This window comes from Globicephala melas, chromosome 18, assembly GCF_963455315.2.
Source record: "Globicephala melas chromosome 18, mGloMel1.2, whole genome shotgun sequence".
In the NCBI taxonomy this organism is placed as follows: Eukaryota; Metazoa; Chordata; class Mammalia; order Artiodactyla; family Delphinidae; genus Globicephala; species Globicephala melas.
The window spans coordinates 4999453-5017123 of record NC_083331.1 but is presented as its reverse complement, the minus strand read 5'-3'; the positions used below and the strand labels follow the sequence as shown (position 1 = coordinate 5017123).

The 17671-nt window shown below is 46.9% G+C and overlaps 2 protein-coding genes across 2 annotated transcripts in view; one reads left to right on the top strand and one right to left on the bottom strand.

Annotated features, from left to right (window-relative positions):
- Positions 1 to 17671, top strand: part of LNX2 (ligand of numb-protein X 2) — a 164686-nt gene that overhangs the window by 30709 nt on the left and 116306 nt on the right. The window contains exons 2-3 of the mRNA XM_060287937.2: positions 11273 to 11553; positions 11668 to 11875. The gene's annotated coding sequence lies outside the window, so the exon portion shown is untranslated. The remainder of the gene's footprint in view (positions 1 to 11272; positions 11554 to 11667; positions 11876 to 17671) is intronic.
- The window catches only part of LOC115866765 (protein POLR1D-like), a 42199-nt gene continuing 28971 nt past the window's right edge, over positions 4444 to 17671 (bottom strand). Inside the window, exon 3 of the mRNA XM_030882618.2 lies at positions 4444 to 5510. Within this exon, the coding sequence (XP_030738478.1) occupies positions 5243 to 5510 (268 nt within the window). The 3' untranslated portion in view covers positions 4444 to 5242. The remainder of the gene's footprint in view (positions 5511 to 17671) is intronic.

Below are 17671 nucleotides of genomic sequence, written 5' to 3'. Positions count from 1 at the left end.
GTGTCCAGTGGTTAAGACTCTGGGCTCCCAATGCAGGGGGGCCCGGGTTCGATCCCTGGTTGGGGAACTAGATCCCACATGTTGCAACTAAATATCCCGCATGCCGCAACTAAAAAAAGATCCTGCATGTTGCAACGAAGATTCTGCTCGCAGCATCGAAGATCCTGTGTGGGGCAACTAAGACCCAGGGTGGGTAGGTAGGTAGGTAGGTAGGTAGATAAGATAGATAGATAGATAGAGAGATAGATAAATAAATATTTTTAAAAACCCTGTAGGATTGAAAACCAGTCTTGCTGTTTTTCCTTTGTAAACTGACATCGAACTTTGAAAGACTACCCATCCGACTGATGGATCTATAATTTGGAGTAAATAGAGGTTCATAATTGGACAGTGTATACTAGTTCATTTTGAGAGGACTATGCCTGAGGAATTAATGAGAAGAAACAATTTGGGAGAGACAGGGGACCAGCGCCGTGGGCAGGCTGTACGTTCGCCTGGTGGAGAAACATCTTCCTCCAGTATTTTATAAAATATGTTCTATCTGGAGTTTATGTCTCACTTAGGAAATTTTTATAAGTTATATAAGCCAGCGGTGAAAATACAGGGCTAGATAGATGGGAGAAATTGCTCATGTAGTCAACTATTAATAATGCTCTTAAATCTATGTTTATTATTGGGCCTTTTCATAATGCCCAGGGCCTTCTACTGAGATTTATGGCACGGCAACCCAAATAAAAATGATTTATTTACAAAATCCCTCTGAATTCTACTTGCTATGTTGTCGTGCTGGTTTAATGTACATTAATTAATTAACTTACTCTTTAAAATGTGTTCCTGTGCGTGAGCGCCTGCTTCTTGGCGTTGTTTTCCACGCTGAGAACAAGAGTTTCCATTCGGCAGACTCTCCTTCTCATTCTCTATACTCGGATGAGCCACGTGGCAGGGCTCAATCTATGATCTGTAGACATGCCTTTCCAGGGCCTAAGGTAGAGGCAGAGGTAGTGTACTTTCCTTGGACCATAGGATGTTGTTTATAGTACCACAGAGACCTTGACTCTAAGACTTTTTTTTAAATTTAATTTTGGCTGCGTTGGGTCTTCGTTGCTGCACGCGGGCTTTCTGTAGTTTTGGTGAGCAGGGACTACTCTTCATTGCAGTGCGTGGGCTTCTCATTGCGGTGGCTTCTCTTGTTGCAGAGCACGGGCTCTAGGCTCACGGGCTTCAGTAGTTGTGGCACGCGGGCTCAGTAGTTGTGGCTCTCAGGCTCTAGAGCGCAGACTCAGTAGTTGTGGTGCACGGGCTTAGTTACTCCCCGGCATGTGGGATCTTCCCGGACCGGGGCTTGAACCCGTGTCCCCTGCATTGGCAGGTGGATTCTTAACCACTGCGCCACCAGGAAAGCCCCTCTAAGACTTTTTAACTCCCAAACCGTGCTATTGTGGGTGGAAAAAAGACGAGGTTAAATGTGAAGTAACCTAAAATATGTGCTTCACATGCAGAGTTTAGTGTCCCCTCGTTATAGTCTGTGGGCTGCTGTTTAACCGCGGAAGCACGGAAGGGTAAGAGTTTTTCTCTTGGATTTAGACGGCTGTCTAAACTGGCCCACAGAGACGCTGCTCCAGCGCAAATGTTCCCTGCCACAGGGCTTCTGCATTCAGATCCCCTCGGGAGTAAATTTTAACCAGTGAAATGCATTGGTTATAAAAATTCTTTAGGCTCTTAAACTGGCAATCCTTGGGACATAAGTGCGTTGAGACATCCTAGTCCTGTGTTTTGAGGGAGCTGAGTTTGGATCAAGTTCAGCATAAGGTAGAAGAAAGAATATAGGTTTTTGATTCAGACAGTCCTGGCTTCCAATAGGATTTCTGCCACTCCCATGACCTTGGGCAAACTTTAAACCTCTCCTTGGTTTCCTTATTTGTAATGGGAGTGATGGCATCTTCTTCATAGCGTTGTAAGATAACCACGTGGACACGGGGTTTTAAAAGGCGTATCTTGGGCTTCCCTGGTGGCACAGTGGTTGAGAGTCCGCCTGCCGATGCGGGGGGCGCGGGTTCATGCCCCGGTCCGGAAGGATCCCGCGTGCCGCGGAGCAGCTGGGCCCGTGAGCCATGGCCGCTGAGCCTGCGCGTCCGGAGCCTGTGCTCCGCAGCGGGAGAGGCCACAGCAGTGAGAGGCCTGCGTACCGCAAAAAAAAAAAAAAAAAGGCGTATCTTAACTTTCTCACCGCGCACACACAAAATGGTAACTCAGGTAATGACTGTGTTAACCAACCTTATTGTGATAATCACTTTGCAATATGTACTTCTGTCAAATCATCATATTGTATACCTTAAGTGTACAGTGTTATATATCAAATACTGGATATCTCAGCAAGCTGGGGAAAAAGGGCCCCACGATGTTTGCCCATAGGTGACAGACAATGAATGGTGTTGTCCACGCGGGTTCCCGTATAGCCTGCGATACCTTGTGGGTTTAATGCTCCTTAGGAAAGTGGCTAGGCTTCACTTTATCTGAGGTTCACCTCAGGTAACGTCTATTCAACAAGCACTGATTACCTACCAGATATTCTTTATGATCCAAAGACAGTGGCAAGACTTCTCGCAGTGACAGATATGATGTAATAATATAAACATGTAAATGCCACGTTAAGTCACATCGATAATCAATGACAGAATGGTAAATTCCACCTAGTAGATCTGAGGCAGATCTATCCACCCCTCGCCCCCCACCCCCCAAAAAAATCACAGAGAAATTAAAAACTCCACGGCCACCTTCCAGAATCAGGCCTGAGGAGAAGTCCTCAGTACGTAGCCTGCTCTCGGGAAAACTACCCACCCTGGCTCCCTCTCCCTCCATGTATGAGCTGTTCAGAAAGACTGGCCACCAGTAGGTGACGGGACATGGCAGAGACCGTGGCTTCTCATTTACTTTCTTGGAGATGATGTTTTCTAAAATGAGGTAAAACAGTAAACGAATTGTGCTAGCTTGCACTTAGGTTTAACTCCTGCCGCTTTCTAGTGGAAGCAAGCAATGCAGTTCCTAAGCTTAGGGCCGAACATGCACTTCTGCCTCTACTTGTTTCAAAACCAGAGACTCAGCACAAACACCTTATTTTATTTATTTACTTTTTTATTTTTGGCCGTACCGTGTGGCATGTGGAATCTTAGTTCCCCGACCAGGGATCGAACCTGGGTCCCCTGCAGTGGAAGTGGAGTCCTAACCACTGGACCACCTGGGAAGTCCCAGTGCAAACATCCTAGTTTGCAGATGAGGATGATGCCGTGCAGAGAAGTGGCCCAGAGGAGGCCCTACAGTGAGCCAGTGGCAGAGGGGGGCTGAGATTCAACCCCCTCCACCTTCTGTCCTGGGCTGGATGATCTCTTAGTACGGTGCTGCCGTGCCCGTGTGTTCCCCGCAGACGCAGGAGGTGGCTGGGTTTGCGTCTCAGGACCAGCCCCTCCCTGATATCCACTGTATACATATGGAACACAGAGGAATGATTTGCTTTTGACATTTAAACACAGGAAACCATGGCTGCTTGTGATGAAAGTTTTAAAGATTCTAAGAAAAATTTCACAAGTGGGACAGTGGATCTTAAAGGGAAAATGGTTTTGTGGAACACTTGTCCTTTACCACGATTGTCTGAGAAAGGTACGTGTGATGAGGCCAAGGCGCTTCCTTGACTTCTGAGTGGAAGAATATGCTCGTTATAATCATCCCCCTCTTTTAGGAATAATGAGCTTGCCAGTGTGCTCTAAACACAGAGCACATAGACAGATGATACAGACCAGTCTTATTTTACTTAATTAGAACAAGAATGTTTAAAACCACAACTCTGGGCTGTTTCGAATAGATATTTAAATACAAAACATTTCGAATTTTAGCACAAGTGATACAGGCTAATGCGTCACTGGTTGTGGATTACAGTCACATGAGCCAGATGATTCCTCTGGAATGTCTGAAAGGAAAGGGTGTTTGTACCAAGTCATGGGGTGAGGCCGGGGTCTGGGGGAGAAGGGTGCGCAGAGTGGGCAGGCTCTGGGCTTGTGCCCCTGAGCTTTCGGCTCCAAGCAGACTGAGCAGGTGTGGCACAGCAGCTCGGCGGGGGGAGCGGTACGCGTCCGTCCAGCACCCCAAAGCTAGCTTTGCGGATGTGCTCCTTTCTAGTGCTTAGAAAGGGTTTTTTCTCGGCTGCCAGGAAGCAGGGAGTGGGGCTGCGTTGAGTGATCATCTGGGAGCGGCCAGGCATAAGCTCAGACGCTTTGGAAGATTGGGGGTGGGGTATGGACAGAGAGATTCTTCCTCCTTTTGTGGATGGGGGAAGAGGGTGCTTGGTGACATTTTCCTGAGAATGCAAGGAAGAATACAGGTTTGAGAGGTTTATAATTGTATGTTAGAAGAGAGCCACGCCGATATTGAAAAAACGAAAAAAGGCATGGTAAACACACTTTTATTGAAAATTCAGATTTCTGAAACAACTATACTAAGAGTGGCATCGTACGTCTTTAGACATAGCACGAAAATCATGTTCACTTTAACTTTTGAAGGTTCTTTTAAAAGCACCACTTAAAACGTACACATTCCCCCCCAAAATTAAATGTAGAAAAACTGCTCTGTCTCAGGAATGAGTTTGAGAGTGCACACGGAAACCACAGAGACAGTTTTTGAACCTCTGGTTATTGACAGGGAGCATGAATTCAAGAGGATTTGGAGATTTTCCTACATTGTTTACTTAAAGGACCACAGGTGCGGTGCTATCAGAGCTTCGTGGTCAATTTCTAGCCCTTTTCATAAATATGGTTACTGGCCAGATTTCTAAAACTTAAATTTGTCACCCAAAAAAATGAAGTATAGGATTTACAAGTGTTTAATTTTTTGAGAAATTCTGAGAAAGGGTCACGAGGGCAGCACACCAAAAAATAAGTGGAACTAGTTTTAATAATCTCTGAAAACTTTTAAGATTTATTTTGAAACCAACTTCCAAACAAGACAGAATAAAATCAATACGTATGTATACTACACCGCTGAAGCAGCTTAAACTTGCCAAGGCGTCTTCAGAGCGTTCCCTTTGAACTCTTTCCTCGGAGCCTCAGGTGATCTTCCGCTGTCACGACAGCGGCCCTGCTGGAAAATCCCTCTTGGGTGTTTGCGCTGCCAGCGCGGGCCCGTCCTCAGCCCCGTCTCTGCACCAGCCCAGGCCCGGGTGCTGGGATGGTCGCGCTCACCCTGCGTCCCTGCCTCACCGCTTGCTGGATCGCTTCTGGGACTTCTCCGGGCTGCGCCGCTTCCCCGGCGGAGAATGACGGGCAGGGCCCCGAGCGTGGACCCTGTGCTTGTATGGGTGGGTTCTGTGCTTCTGCCGGCTTCCCTCCTTCTGGTCCTGGCTTTTCGCAGGTTCCTCACTGCCCTCTTTTTGTTCTTGGTCTTGCTCTTTCTGGGAGGGCAGCGTGTTCTTAATTGTGTTAATTAGAAATCTTTTATTTGTACCAACAAGAGGACACTTCATCCTGGGGGAAAAAACAACCACAAATCAAACACTGGCTCCAAAGCTGAACCCTCCGATCGTGGCAAGTCCCAAAGAACTGCTTCCACAAAGTCGACTTTCTGAATTTGTTTAGCTTTCCTTGCATGCCACCTAGTGTAAACTCTGGGCACAGGGGGGAAAACCCAAGACACTTAGAATTCTGGACACAGACTGGCTGGACCTCATCTGAAGACTTTAACCCTTTCTTCCTTGTTGGGACTAACTTTCCCAACAGGTACCACAATGTTATGTATAGGTGTTGACCACAACCCAAATTACCTGAGTCATTTAATAATATCTCCTTACACCATAAATGCCTGATTTGACTAGAATCTGCACTTTTAGTTACATTTATGGTGGCTTGTTTTCAAATATCAAAGAAGAAGGATCAGTCCCTCCCTGAGGAACAAAAAAAGGACACCTTGCTATATCTTGAATACTGGAGCTATATGATCTACTCTAGAAATAAAATATCTAAAGAATCTATTAAATGCGATAATCACCTTTTACCCTCCAAAAAACCTAAAGTTTCTATTTCAGGACCTTCTGTTTCAGAGTCTGTGCTCTGCCCCAGAGCGCTGTTCACACATCTACCCTCTGGGTGAATTTCTGTGCAGTGTACATTTCAGGGGCTCCCTGAGTCAAGTGCACCCAGGAGGAAGGATGTAACTGGTTAAATCGTTAATTTACATGTTTAGGTATATTTATATAGTCAGTATTTGTTTTATTTTTCAGGTGTAGTAAACCTTTCATTTTAGAAAAGAAAACCCCACACGGATGAAAACCTGAATACTTCTCTTGGCCTTGAGCCAAGGAGGATGCTAATTGGTCCACATCATGTTACTCAGGGTGGCTGGTAGTAAATAAAACTGAATGTAGTATTCTGTAATCTCCATCTTTGTATCAGACTTTGATTCAAGGAGAATCCCACACAAAACTCAAAAGCAACCCACCAGCAGCCCCACTGCAGTGATTTTCTCGTGGAAGAGACATGTAAGGGGTCACCAGCCAAGTGTCCCTGTTATAGAGGTCAGACCACCTCAGACAGTCAGAATGGCACTGAATCTGTTAGTAAAAGGAGGAGGAAAGGGGCTTCCCTGGTGGCGCAGTGGTTGAGAGTCCGCCTGCCGATGGAGGGGACACGGGTTCGTGCCCCGGTCCGGGAGGATCCCACATGCCGCGGAGTGGCTGGGCCCGTGAGCCATGGCCACTGAGCCTGCGCGTCCGGAGCCTGTGCTCCGCAACGGGAGAGGCCACAGCAGTGAGAGGCCCGCGTACCGCAAAAAAAAAAAAAAAAAAAGGAAAAAAAGAAAAGAAAATGGCTCCTGCTGCGAATAAGCAGCTCTTGAGCCTGCATGGAGAGAAAGTACCCGCGAGGTCTCAAGTGGTGTGTGCGCCCACGTGCTGGTGTGCTTAACGCTCAGGCTGGGAGGAGTGACGGGGAATGAGCGGCGGTGAGGAGACGGACTCAGGGAGGAAAGGACGCAGGGGGCAGCAGAAGCAGTGGGAACGCTGGGTGGGGACGGCACCGGAGGTTTGGTTTTTACTGCTGAAGTTCAGAAGCCACAGTGGTGAGCAAAGAAGAAAGGCAACAACAGAGAGCAGAGAAAACCCACGGTTCTGCGTGTGAGGCTGGGGGAGGCCGAGCTTCCGGAAAAGCGCGCCAGCATGACGCTCCTCAGGGGCCCCCAGGCACAGCCACGTGTACCTCCCAGAGGGACAGGCTCAGGACACCTGTGCAGTTGGGAGGGATGGCCAGGCTCTGACCTCAGTGACTTTACAGGATCATCAGTGCATCCAGGCACTGAGTGGCTGACGACACCTGGACCACCGCATTGGCAAGCTCAGCAGAGGTTCAGAAGAGCACGACACACGCGTGTGTCACAGAGCGGCATAACTCCGCCAGCCTGCGGGAAGGGACTGCCCTTCAATGCGGAACACGAAGAGCCCAGGTGCCCCTCTTTGCCAGCTGTGGCCAGGGCTTACTGTAGCAGCTAATCATGTTCGTGAGCAACGGAGCACCGCTCTCCCTTGGATGGGGCGGACTAGAAACGGCTGGTGCAAAACAGCCAGCTACGGGAGAATTCTGGGGCCTTGTCAGGGCAGTGGGTCGTCAGCGCTGGTAAAACTGGTCACTTCTTGTCTGGATTAAACAAAGAAAGAAGGTCATTACTGCCAGATGGGACAGTAACCCAAGATATTCAAACCTTTGGAAACTGCTGGCGCATTCAACTGCATTTTGCCATCTTCCACGTGAGATCATCTCCAGCACCATGTGCTTGCCTGAGATGACAGAGCTCCTCCTGGGCTAGAGACCGGCAGGGTTCATGCTGTGAGTGGGGACCACGTCGGAGGAAGCACCCCTAGCTCCCCGCCGCTCGTGTAACCCGCCGACTCAACACAGGGACCAGAAGCTAGCGTGGAATGAGGTGGTGTTCTGGAACGAAGTCCACAGAAAACCGGCCTTTACATCACTTTTTCACATCGAAGATGCGAGTTTTAATGCTGGTTGTGCCTAGGTTGTGTCCACCTTCAAGGTGAAAAGTCAAGCGTGGCTTGGAGAGAACTTGGTTTACTTGGGTGGGGGGAGGGGTGGGGAAGGAGGTATGAAAGCGGCTCCCCCAGATACGCCAGGACACATTTTAGAAATGGTGACAAGTGCTCACCCACGCTCCACTGATAAATGAGGCAGGACAACGAGATTGGGGGGCCGGGGGGGGAGCAGTTGAGGGCAGATGTGAACGGACACGTGGCAAATGATTCCATATAAAGAAAGTATAAAATCTGCACTGAATGTATTCAAGCATAAGGAGAGTAACATCAATGCTGAACGTGAGGAAGTCCCTGGCAGAGAGCAGCTCTGGCCTATAACGTGGTCATGAATTTTGCGGAAGCTCACCGCCAGTTGTCCTACGGCTACAAAGTCGTACAACACAGTATACACACGTGCTCTGGAATCATACTGTCTCTTAGGCCAGACCTTGGGCATGTTAAATAATCTCCCTGTTGTCTCTCATCTATTAAGTGGGGACAGTAGTGACTGTTTTAGGGGACCGGATGCCGATCAAAGGAGGGAGAATGTGCTCAGGACAATGCCTGACGCGCAACCAGCGCTTGGTAAAGGTTAGCTCAGTGCGCGGCCTACTCCTCCGACTCCATTCGCTCTGTGACGGTGGGCAAGTTACTTAATGCCTCTGTGCCTCGCTTTTCTATTTGCAAATGGAAGCAATAGAAGTATCCACCTATTGCAAGGGTCTAATGAGATAATGCACAAAGCTCTTAGCACAGGGCCTGGCACATGGTAACTCTTCAATGAATGTTACCTATGGGGCTATGATTTCTTATGCATAATTCCAAAATTGGAAAACCAAGTTCTTCTTTTTTTTTTTTTTTTTTTTGCGGTACGTGGGCTTCTCATTGCAGTGGCTTCTCCTGTTGGGGAGCACGGGCTCTAAGCGTGCGGGCTTCAGTAGTTGCGGCACGAAGGCTCAGTAGCTGTGGCGCACGGGCTCTAGAGCACTGGCTCAGCAGTTGTGGCACAGGGGCTTAGTTGCTCTGCGGCATGTGGGGATCTTCCCGGACCAGGGATCGAACCCGTGTCCCCTGCATTGGCAGGTGGATTCTTAACCACTGTGCCACCAGGGAAGTCCTCTCTGCTGATTTTTAATGGCTTTATTCTTTTTTTTTTTTTGCGGTACGCGGGCCTCTCACTGTTGCGGCCTCTCCCATTGTGGAGCACAGGCTCCAGACACGCAGGCTCAGCGGCCATGGCTCACGGGCCCAGCCGCTCCGCGGCACGTGGGATCTTCCTAGACCAGGCCACGAACCCGTGTCCCCTGCGCCGGCAGATGGACTCTCAACCACTGCGCCACCAGGGAAGCCCCCAAGTTCTTTTTCTGATATGACAACTCGTTTGGCAACCAGACCTGGCCTAACCTGACGCTGGGCCCTTCTTTCTACTCTGTATCCCGTTTGAGGGAAGCGTTCCTATGCTTTGCTGAGGAAATGATCACGTGTTGAACAAGTACCACTAGGGTATTTGCTGTGCACGCTGTCTGGGCTATAGCACCTATCTAAAATGTGAAAATATCTAAATTTAGAAACATATCTGGATCCAGGGGCTTTAAACAAGGGATTGTGGACCCATATTATTACTCTTCACTCTCCCTTCATGAAAAAGAATATATATAGCACTCAAGTTAATACATCAGGGATCTTTCCGTGATGGAAACTCAAGACAGCTAAGTCTCAAGTCACCTGGGATAATAAGTTAATCAAGAACAGAGAAGAATGTCTGATGTTTCTCCATGAAAAAAATGATTAAAAAATGAAAAGAACCTGAGCCATCAGGAAGAAACGAATAAGATGTTTTACAGAAATGTTCATAAAAATGGTTACAACTTTAAAGTTTCGGTACTTCAGATGGTTAAACTTCTGTATCTGCAAGTTTCACCTTCCAGGATATCTCAATTCTCCATTGATATCAGAGTTAGTGGGCTACTGGGTAGTACCTCTCAGCTTATAATTTGCCTTTCCTAATGGTCTATAGACTCTGTTTGTAGATGGTCCTCGGGTATAAATAACACTGGAGGCTGGCGTAAGTGGGTGATCTCGAAGGTCCTTCCACTTTTGAGTTTCTTCGCGCACGTTCTATATGTTGGCCCTTCAGAAAGTGACCCTCCTCTCCTTTATCAAATTAGGAAATTATTTCATTGCTCTCTGTCTCCTTGTTTCTCAGCTCTCTTTTAGTGCCATGTTATTCTGTATTTGAGATGACACAATAAGCTAGCGTTAGATCCTCAGCCGCCCTAAAGCCTTCTTTATACCAGCATCAAGGCAAAAGCCTGAGCCCTGCGGCACGGGCACAGGCCTGGCTGCTGGGTGGGTCTGTACCGGCTTTGTCCCTGGCCGCGCCCAAGGATGTGGGGTGGGGACCACAGGAGGCCACAGGATGGGCAGCTGCTTTCCTGTGGAACTCTGACCCCAGCTCTGTTGACTTTCTCATGCTGGCTAGTTATTTTTGTTTTGGGTTCATTTTTGATTTTAGAACGTTCTACTCGCTCATGTGGGAAGAGCCAGATTTAAGGTGCTAACAACATAAATGGATATAAAACCCTAAAGAGAATGAGACTGGTTAAAACTGCTCTAAAAGTACCCATGACAGCACTGTCAGACTCAGGAGCTGGCATCCTATCCACGTGAAACCTGACAAGTGAAGCGAGTCCCTTCGCTTTCAAAGCTGTGAGCCCAGAGGCTGAGATGAAGGGCTCCGCCCGCCACGGGAGAGATTAAGACGGGCCGAGGCCAGGGCTCTACGCTTTTCAGTCTTCTTTCCCTTCTTCTCGAGTAGGCACACTGTGTAACGCTGTGTAACTGTCATTTGCAAAAATGAGGCTCTTTCTCCCCACAGGTATCATACTCGACTTATGAAAACCAGTAAATTATAAAACAAATCTAGAGAACAGAAGGGGAAAGATAAATGCAGTTTCTTTTTCTTTCTGATTTTCATACTTCTGTCTCTCTGCTGCTGAAGGACAGAGGTAGTAATAGCTAACATTCTGCAGATACAGACCTGCCACGTTTGTGTCTAAAGCAGTTTCATGAATGTGACCCCTCAAATAGTGACACATGACCACTAGCCAATAAGAACGACGACAGCGGTGTTGCTGACACTGACGAGCAGTTCCCTGTGCCCTTACGTTACCAACGCCTCACTTCATCTCTCCACCGTCTCCCCTCTTACAGATGCACAAGAGGCAAAGCACCTTATCCAGGCTCCCAAGCCGGAAGGACGTGGAGCTGGGATTGGAACCAGGGTCCGCCTTCCCAGCACCATTCCAGCTGGGACAGAAGGAGCAGATGAGAGAAAGGCACCTGTGGAGTAAGCAGATGGCCCAGAGCAGGCAGGGAAGGAAACCGCAGGTGAAAAGCTGTCAGCACGCTGGCCGCCGGGGCTGCTCCGTTTGGGACAGACTCCTAGAAGCAGATCTAAGTCGGCTAAGAGCGCTGGCCATGCAGGAGCCCAGGTGAGTCTGACACAGACAAGAACAAAGGCACCAAACTCCCTGCACACACGTGACTTGGAGATTCGTGAAGTACATCAGGCTGTGGGAAACTATGGTTCCTCTTCTTCTGTTTAGGGAAATAGAGCCTTGGGATCGTGGAAGCCGGGTTCAGTGCACTGCGCCCCGATTCATTCCTTTATTCTACGGCCAGAGCCCTTTCCACGCCAGCAAACGGCATCTTATCTTCCATTCTGCACATTGCTTTGCATGATCACGGATGTACGTCGAAAGTAACAGCCACAGGAAGAAGCACAACTATACTTCCAACACTCCAAGGAACCAGGTAATACTTTTTTTTTTTTTTTTCCCCAGGTAATACTTTTGATCTGATGCTGTGGTTGGTTACAGCTCATCTTGTTTAACACGCCACGATCACCAAAGCCACGGGTGATACTTTGGCAATCAAATGCCTTAGCCATCTGAGAAGGTCTTTTATAGTGTTCTAATCCCCACAGCGACACTGTTAATCCTTAATTACACTGCACACAACAGGCCTGAGGCCTGAGGCAGGTTTTCGGTATGCTCCGTCTCCACCACTACACCCAAAAGTAATGAAAAATCATTGACATACGTGTACATATATATCTGCAGTATTTATTTTCAAACATCTGAGAATCTTTCATATGTAAGGCACTATGCTAGGTCCTGCAGCAAAAATGAATACCAGGCTACCTGTCTGATGCTCTTTAGGAGATGGCCAGGAGGAAGAGAAGGTGTGACCAGGCGAGGGTCAGAGGCGGGGGTGTGAGTAGCGGGGCCCTGGGATGGGCAGGGCACGATCCCTGGCCCCCTGCTCCCTCTGTAGGACAGGTCGTTTCTGTAGCCGTGTAAGCCAACGAGAGCTCATTCAGGGCTCCCGGATCCACTTTCATAAGCAGACAGGAAGGGGATGTGAACGTGGGAAGCAGGGGCAGGACACACAGCGCTGTGTGCTGACAGTAACCACAGAGGGAGGCTCTAGACAAGAAGGATCCGTGCTGGTCCCATCAGCAGTTAACCAGGACTTAGGAAACCTCTTTGGGCTCCACATTCTTTAACTGGAAAGTAAAGGCTCTGGATCTCCGCGGCCCTGAAATACTGCCGGGAGCCTCACCCACGAGTCAGGCTGCAACTCGAGCCCTCCCTGCCTTCCCCGCTGGTTCCAGCATGTGGTCTGGTGCTCAGCTGCAGGCCTGTCCACGTGCACCTGTGCGTGAGCAACTTCAGGGGCGGTGTTTTGTGTGAGGCTTCTGTACCGCTGCCTGTGCCTGGCCCCTTAATACCCCGACTGGTACTGAGCGAATCTTCAAACGAATAAAGACACCACGTGCCTCAGTGGACACTGCGGCAATGATCTGCTTCCCAGTAATCAAAAGCTGATATGTAAAATGGAAGGAAATGTAGGTGGTGCTCCCCCTTACCACCAGATTGACCCCAAGCCAAAGAGAAGAGCACCCAAAATGCCACTCCCCTCAAAACAACTGGGTAAAGAAAACTGAAAAATCATGTTCTGTCAAATTCAATCTTTGGAAGTTTTGGTACCAAAACATACGCCTACTCCAACGTCTAAGGCTGAAATCATACAGGCAGTGAGTGGACTCAGGCATTATACTGGGCAAAGGTCAGCTGAAGTGGACGTGACCAGAATAAAAGCAGCTTTGTAGACAAGGAAGCTGAGCAAATTTCTGAAATTTGTGCTTATAAATTCCTTTATGTTGACTGAAAGGAAGTCACGTGGGCCAATATTTCAGCTTCTCTGAGGCTTCTGTCAAGAACAGCTTCTCAAGAGATTCTTTTGCTGAAATACATCCAAGGAAGTATATAGCACCAAATGGTTTCTTTCTTTACACTACAGAAAACGGCATCCCGGTTGCATTTCCTTTAGTTCAGCAATCTCTTTCTGGCAACGGCTCAGCTACCTCACTTAAGATCTCTCTCATGCAGTATCCAAGAGGAGGAAATAATGTCACTCACTCTAGTTCAGTGTCAAATTTTAAAGCCAATGTGAAGATCTTTGAGATGCTTAGAAACGCAGACCATCGCCCGCTAGTAACTGACCGATTGTCTGCTCCTTTGGGGTATCTGTCCACTTGACAGGGATGGGTCTTGGGACTCCTGTGGCTGGCCACCTGGCCACCTGTCTGCTCCTGGGAGGAGTGTGGGAATGCTCCCAGTTCTGCAGAGCAGGTTGGTATCATTCTTTTTAATAAATAGGGATTAGCATAGTGTTTTTCACATTGGTGTGCACTTTAGAATCACCTGGGTATCTTTTTAAAACCCCAAAGCTCAGGCCATACCCCTAACTAATAATCTTTGATGGTGGGAAACAGATACTTGTATTTTTGGAAGCTCCTCAGATGGTTTCAAATGTGCAGGTAAATTTGGAAACCACTGGATTAGTGGTTAAAAGTTTTATTCACACACACACACACACACACACACACACACACACACACTTCTTTAAACAGATGTAGAACCAGGTGTTCCCCTGGAATGAGCAGGATGGGAAAGGCGTTCTTTGTCCCAGCACCGTGGGCAGAAGCAAGTCATGGGTTTCCTTGGACCAGACCTCCCTTCACAGCCCGTCCCTGTTAGGTGTGCTGGACCAAAAGCTGCCTCCAGGAAAAGTTCTGCGAGACTGTTTGAGTTGCGAGGTGACCTAGCTGGGTATTCAGATGTAAGTGAGCCGTCACTTCAAAGAAAACAACTCGCGGTATTCACAGCTGAGATAAAACTGAAGCTTGCAAACGAAAGAAAATTAGACTTTCGGGAAACAGTGACCTTGACAGTTTCCCAACGCTTAAACGACTTTTCTGGTGAGATCAGTGGTGATGTTAACAAATGTGTTTTTAAAATATTATATAATGAAAGGTGTCAACATTTGGGGGAGCTTCATAACTCAGCGAACCAATATCCAGATGACCAGTTCCTGATATTACAGAACCATGCACGAGTGGAAGATCCAGGAGAAGTGCAAGGTAGACCAAGGGATTTTACTGTAACAGCATATGAAAAGTCCACATTATTAAAAAGAATGTGAAGAAACGACCACTTGCTGAGGTTACTTGCAAGTACTGATGCAGTATAAAAGAATACCACAAATTTCTGAAAATGCTGTTGAAGTACTTCTTCCTTTTCCAAATACGTATCTGTGTGAAATCAGAGTCTCTTCATAGACTTCAACCAAAATAACATATTACAGCAGATTGACTGCAGAGGCAGATAGGAAAATCCAGGTGTCTTTGATAAGCCAGACATTGAAGAGGTTCGCAAAAATATTAAACAGTGCCACTCTACTGAATAGGTAAATTTTTGCAAACATAGCTGTTTTTATAAAAAAATATACTATCTACATGTGTAACATGTTTATTATTTTTAAAATAAATCAATAAATACTTTAAAATTGCTCAGTTTTAATTTCTAATACAGTAAATACCGATAGATATAACCCATGTAAAAAAGTTCTGTGGGGTCCTCGGTAATTTTCAAGAGTGTAAAGGATCCTAAAGACCCAGAAGTTTGAGAACCGCCGTTATGAGAGTTGAAAAAAAATAGCAGTGTCAACAGGAATGCTCGCTTGTCTCATCACCTCGTGGGAGAGTGTGCGTTTCCCATCCTGTTCTCCCAGGATCCACCTCTTGTAAATCTGGAGTCATCTTACTTTGTCTGCCAGTTTTTACTCTCTTTTCAACATCCTTCTCCCGCCCTTCTTGGGAAGAGGCTGCTAGTTGCCCCCCAATATCCGTTCTTCCTTTCTTCTGTAGTAAAAGAACCTCAGATTTTATCTGTCACGTGACTGACTGAGGAAAAAAAGACTGAGTTCCTGGCCTTGTAGCTGGTGTAGACATGAGACCAAATTCTGGCCAATGGGGTCCAGGTAGAAATGGCACAGACGACTCCTGGGAAGTGTGCTTGAAGGGGGTGGGGGCATGCCTCTTCCTCTTCTTCGTTTCTGCTAACTAAAGTGTGGAAAAGAATCACACCGTTTGGTTGGGAGATTTGGAAAACTGGAAGGAGCCCGGGTCCCCCAGAACGCTGGAACAGCCAATCGAACTGATATGATGCCCAGAGAGGAGGTCAGTCAGTACCCGACAGATCTCACGCTGGCCTGTGCATATGGCAACTCTCCTCAGGAAAAGCAGAGCTGATGCTGACAGACTAGTTCTTTGACCCTCAGAAAGTTCTGCCGAGCCAGTAAGTGGCACTAAGGTTGTCAGGATAAATGACTTCCATCAGGAGAGCTGCCTAGTAACAAGTGATCCCCTTCGACATTCTTCATCTGGCAAGAACCGTGACTGATATTTTCTCATCCACTTGTCAAGTCATCTGAATTTATGATGTAGCTTTAGGCTGATTCTTTCACAAAAGGTATTAAAATGGACCAATGACTACTGTCAGCCCGATCGAGGTCCTGCCTTACACCAAAACCCAAAGCAGCCTGCCCCTACCAAAGTTTGCACGAATCTAATTCGTGTTAGTAGGGGCACCTTATCTCTCCTCTCTTAAGGACAGAGGGCTGGAAAGAAGATAAGAGAAGTAAGAAATAACATGTATTGGTGAAGACGTGAAGAAAATGGGACACTTGTGCACTGTTGGTGGGAATGTAAATTGGTGCAGCCACTACGGAAAGCAGTATGGAGCTTCCTCAAAAAATTAAAAAACAGAACTACCGTACGATGCAGCAATTCTACTTCTGGGTATTTATCTGAAGAAAAAGAAAACGCTAACTCAAAAAGATATCTGCACCCACGTGTTCATTGCAGCTTCATGTACAACAGCCAAGATACGGAAACAAGCTAAGTGTCCACTGATGGGTGAATGGATAAATTGTGGTATACACATACAATGGAATACTATTCAGGCATAAAAAAGAATGAAATCTTGCCACGTGTGGCAACATGGATGGACCTTGAGGACGTTACGCTAAGTGAAATAAGTCCAACAGAGAAGGACAGATACCGTATGATCTCACTTATATGTGGAGTCCTAAAAAAAAAAAAAAAATCAAGCTCATAGATAACAGAGAGCAGATTGGTGGTCGCCAGAGGCAGGGGTAGGGGAGTCAAGGGGTCAAAAGGTAAAAAGAAAAAAGCCAACCACATAGATGGTTATATACACCAAGTCAGGAGATCTGATGAATCAACGATTAACTGGAGCAATCAACCATTTAAATCTATGTTCCTCCTTAGTTAGTTCCAACTAGAAAAAAAAAAGGATATGCTCATTCTTGTAAATACAACTTCTAATTTTTTTTTTTTTTTTGGTACGCGGGTCTCTCACTGCCGTGCCCTCTCCCGCCGCGGAGCACAGGCTCCGGACACGCAGGCTCAGCGGCCGTGGCTCACGGGCCCAGCCGCTCTGCGGCATGTGGGATCTTCCCAGACTGGGGCACGAACCCGTGTCCCCTGCATCGGCAGACGGACTCTCAACCACTGAGCCACCAGGGAAGCCCACAACTTCTGATTTTTAAGGAATTATAATTCTGTCACTGACAAATAAGATTTGTAACTGCAATTTAAAAATAGCAATGTCATATCTAAAAATCTTGTGGGATATTTAAAAATATGGCATTTAAATTTATACATGAAAAAAACTGTATTTGAGGAAAAATTCATAGAAATGGTAGAAAACGTTGACCATTCAATGAGTATCCTTTGTCTGAAATTGGCATTGAAACTGATATTCACTCCACCTGGCCTGTTACATCTAGAACACTTATTTATTTTCGTCCAGACCAGTTAGATGGTCCTTTATATGGCAATAAAAAATCCAAACAAACGAAAAAAGAAGTTAAGAGCAGATTTAACTAACATTTAGTAACTGACTGCTCCATGCCGGGAACTATGCTGAGTGTTTCCACATACATTATCTCACCAAATTTTTACCGTATCCTAGGAGGTTGCTATTTCACTGAAATCTAAAATGATTACAAATGTTACACAAAGATTGACTCACATTGGATCATTTCATCTTATTATACCACTGCATCCATAAATACATCAGAATGAACTTCTAAAAGATAATAGCTTTTAAAAAATAAAATAACAGGGCTTCCCTGGTGGCGCAGTGGTTGAGTTGAGAGTCCGCCTGCTGATGCAGG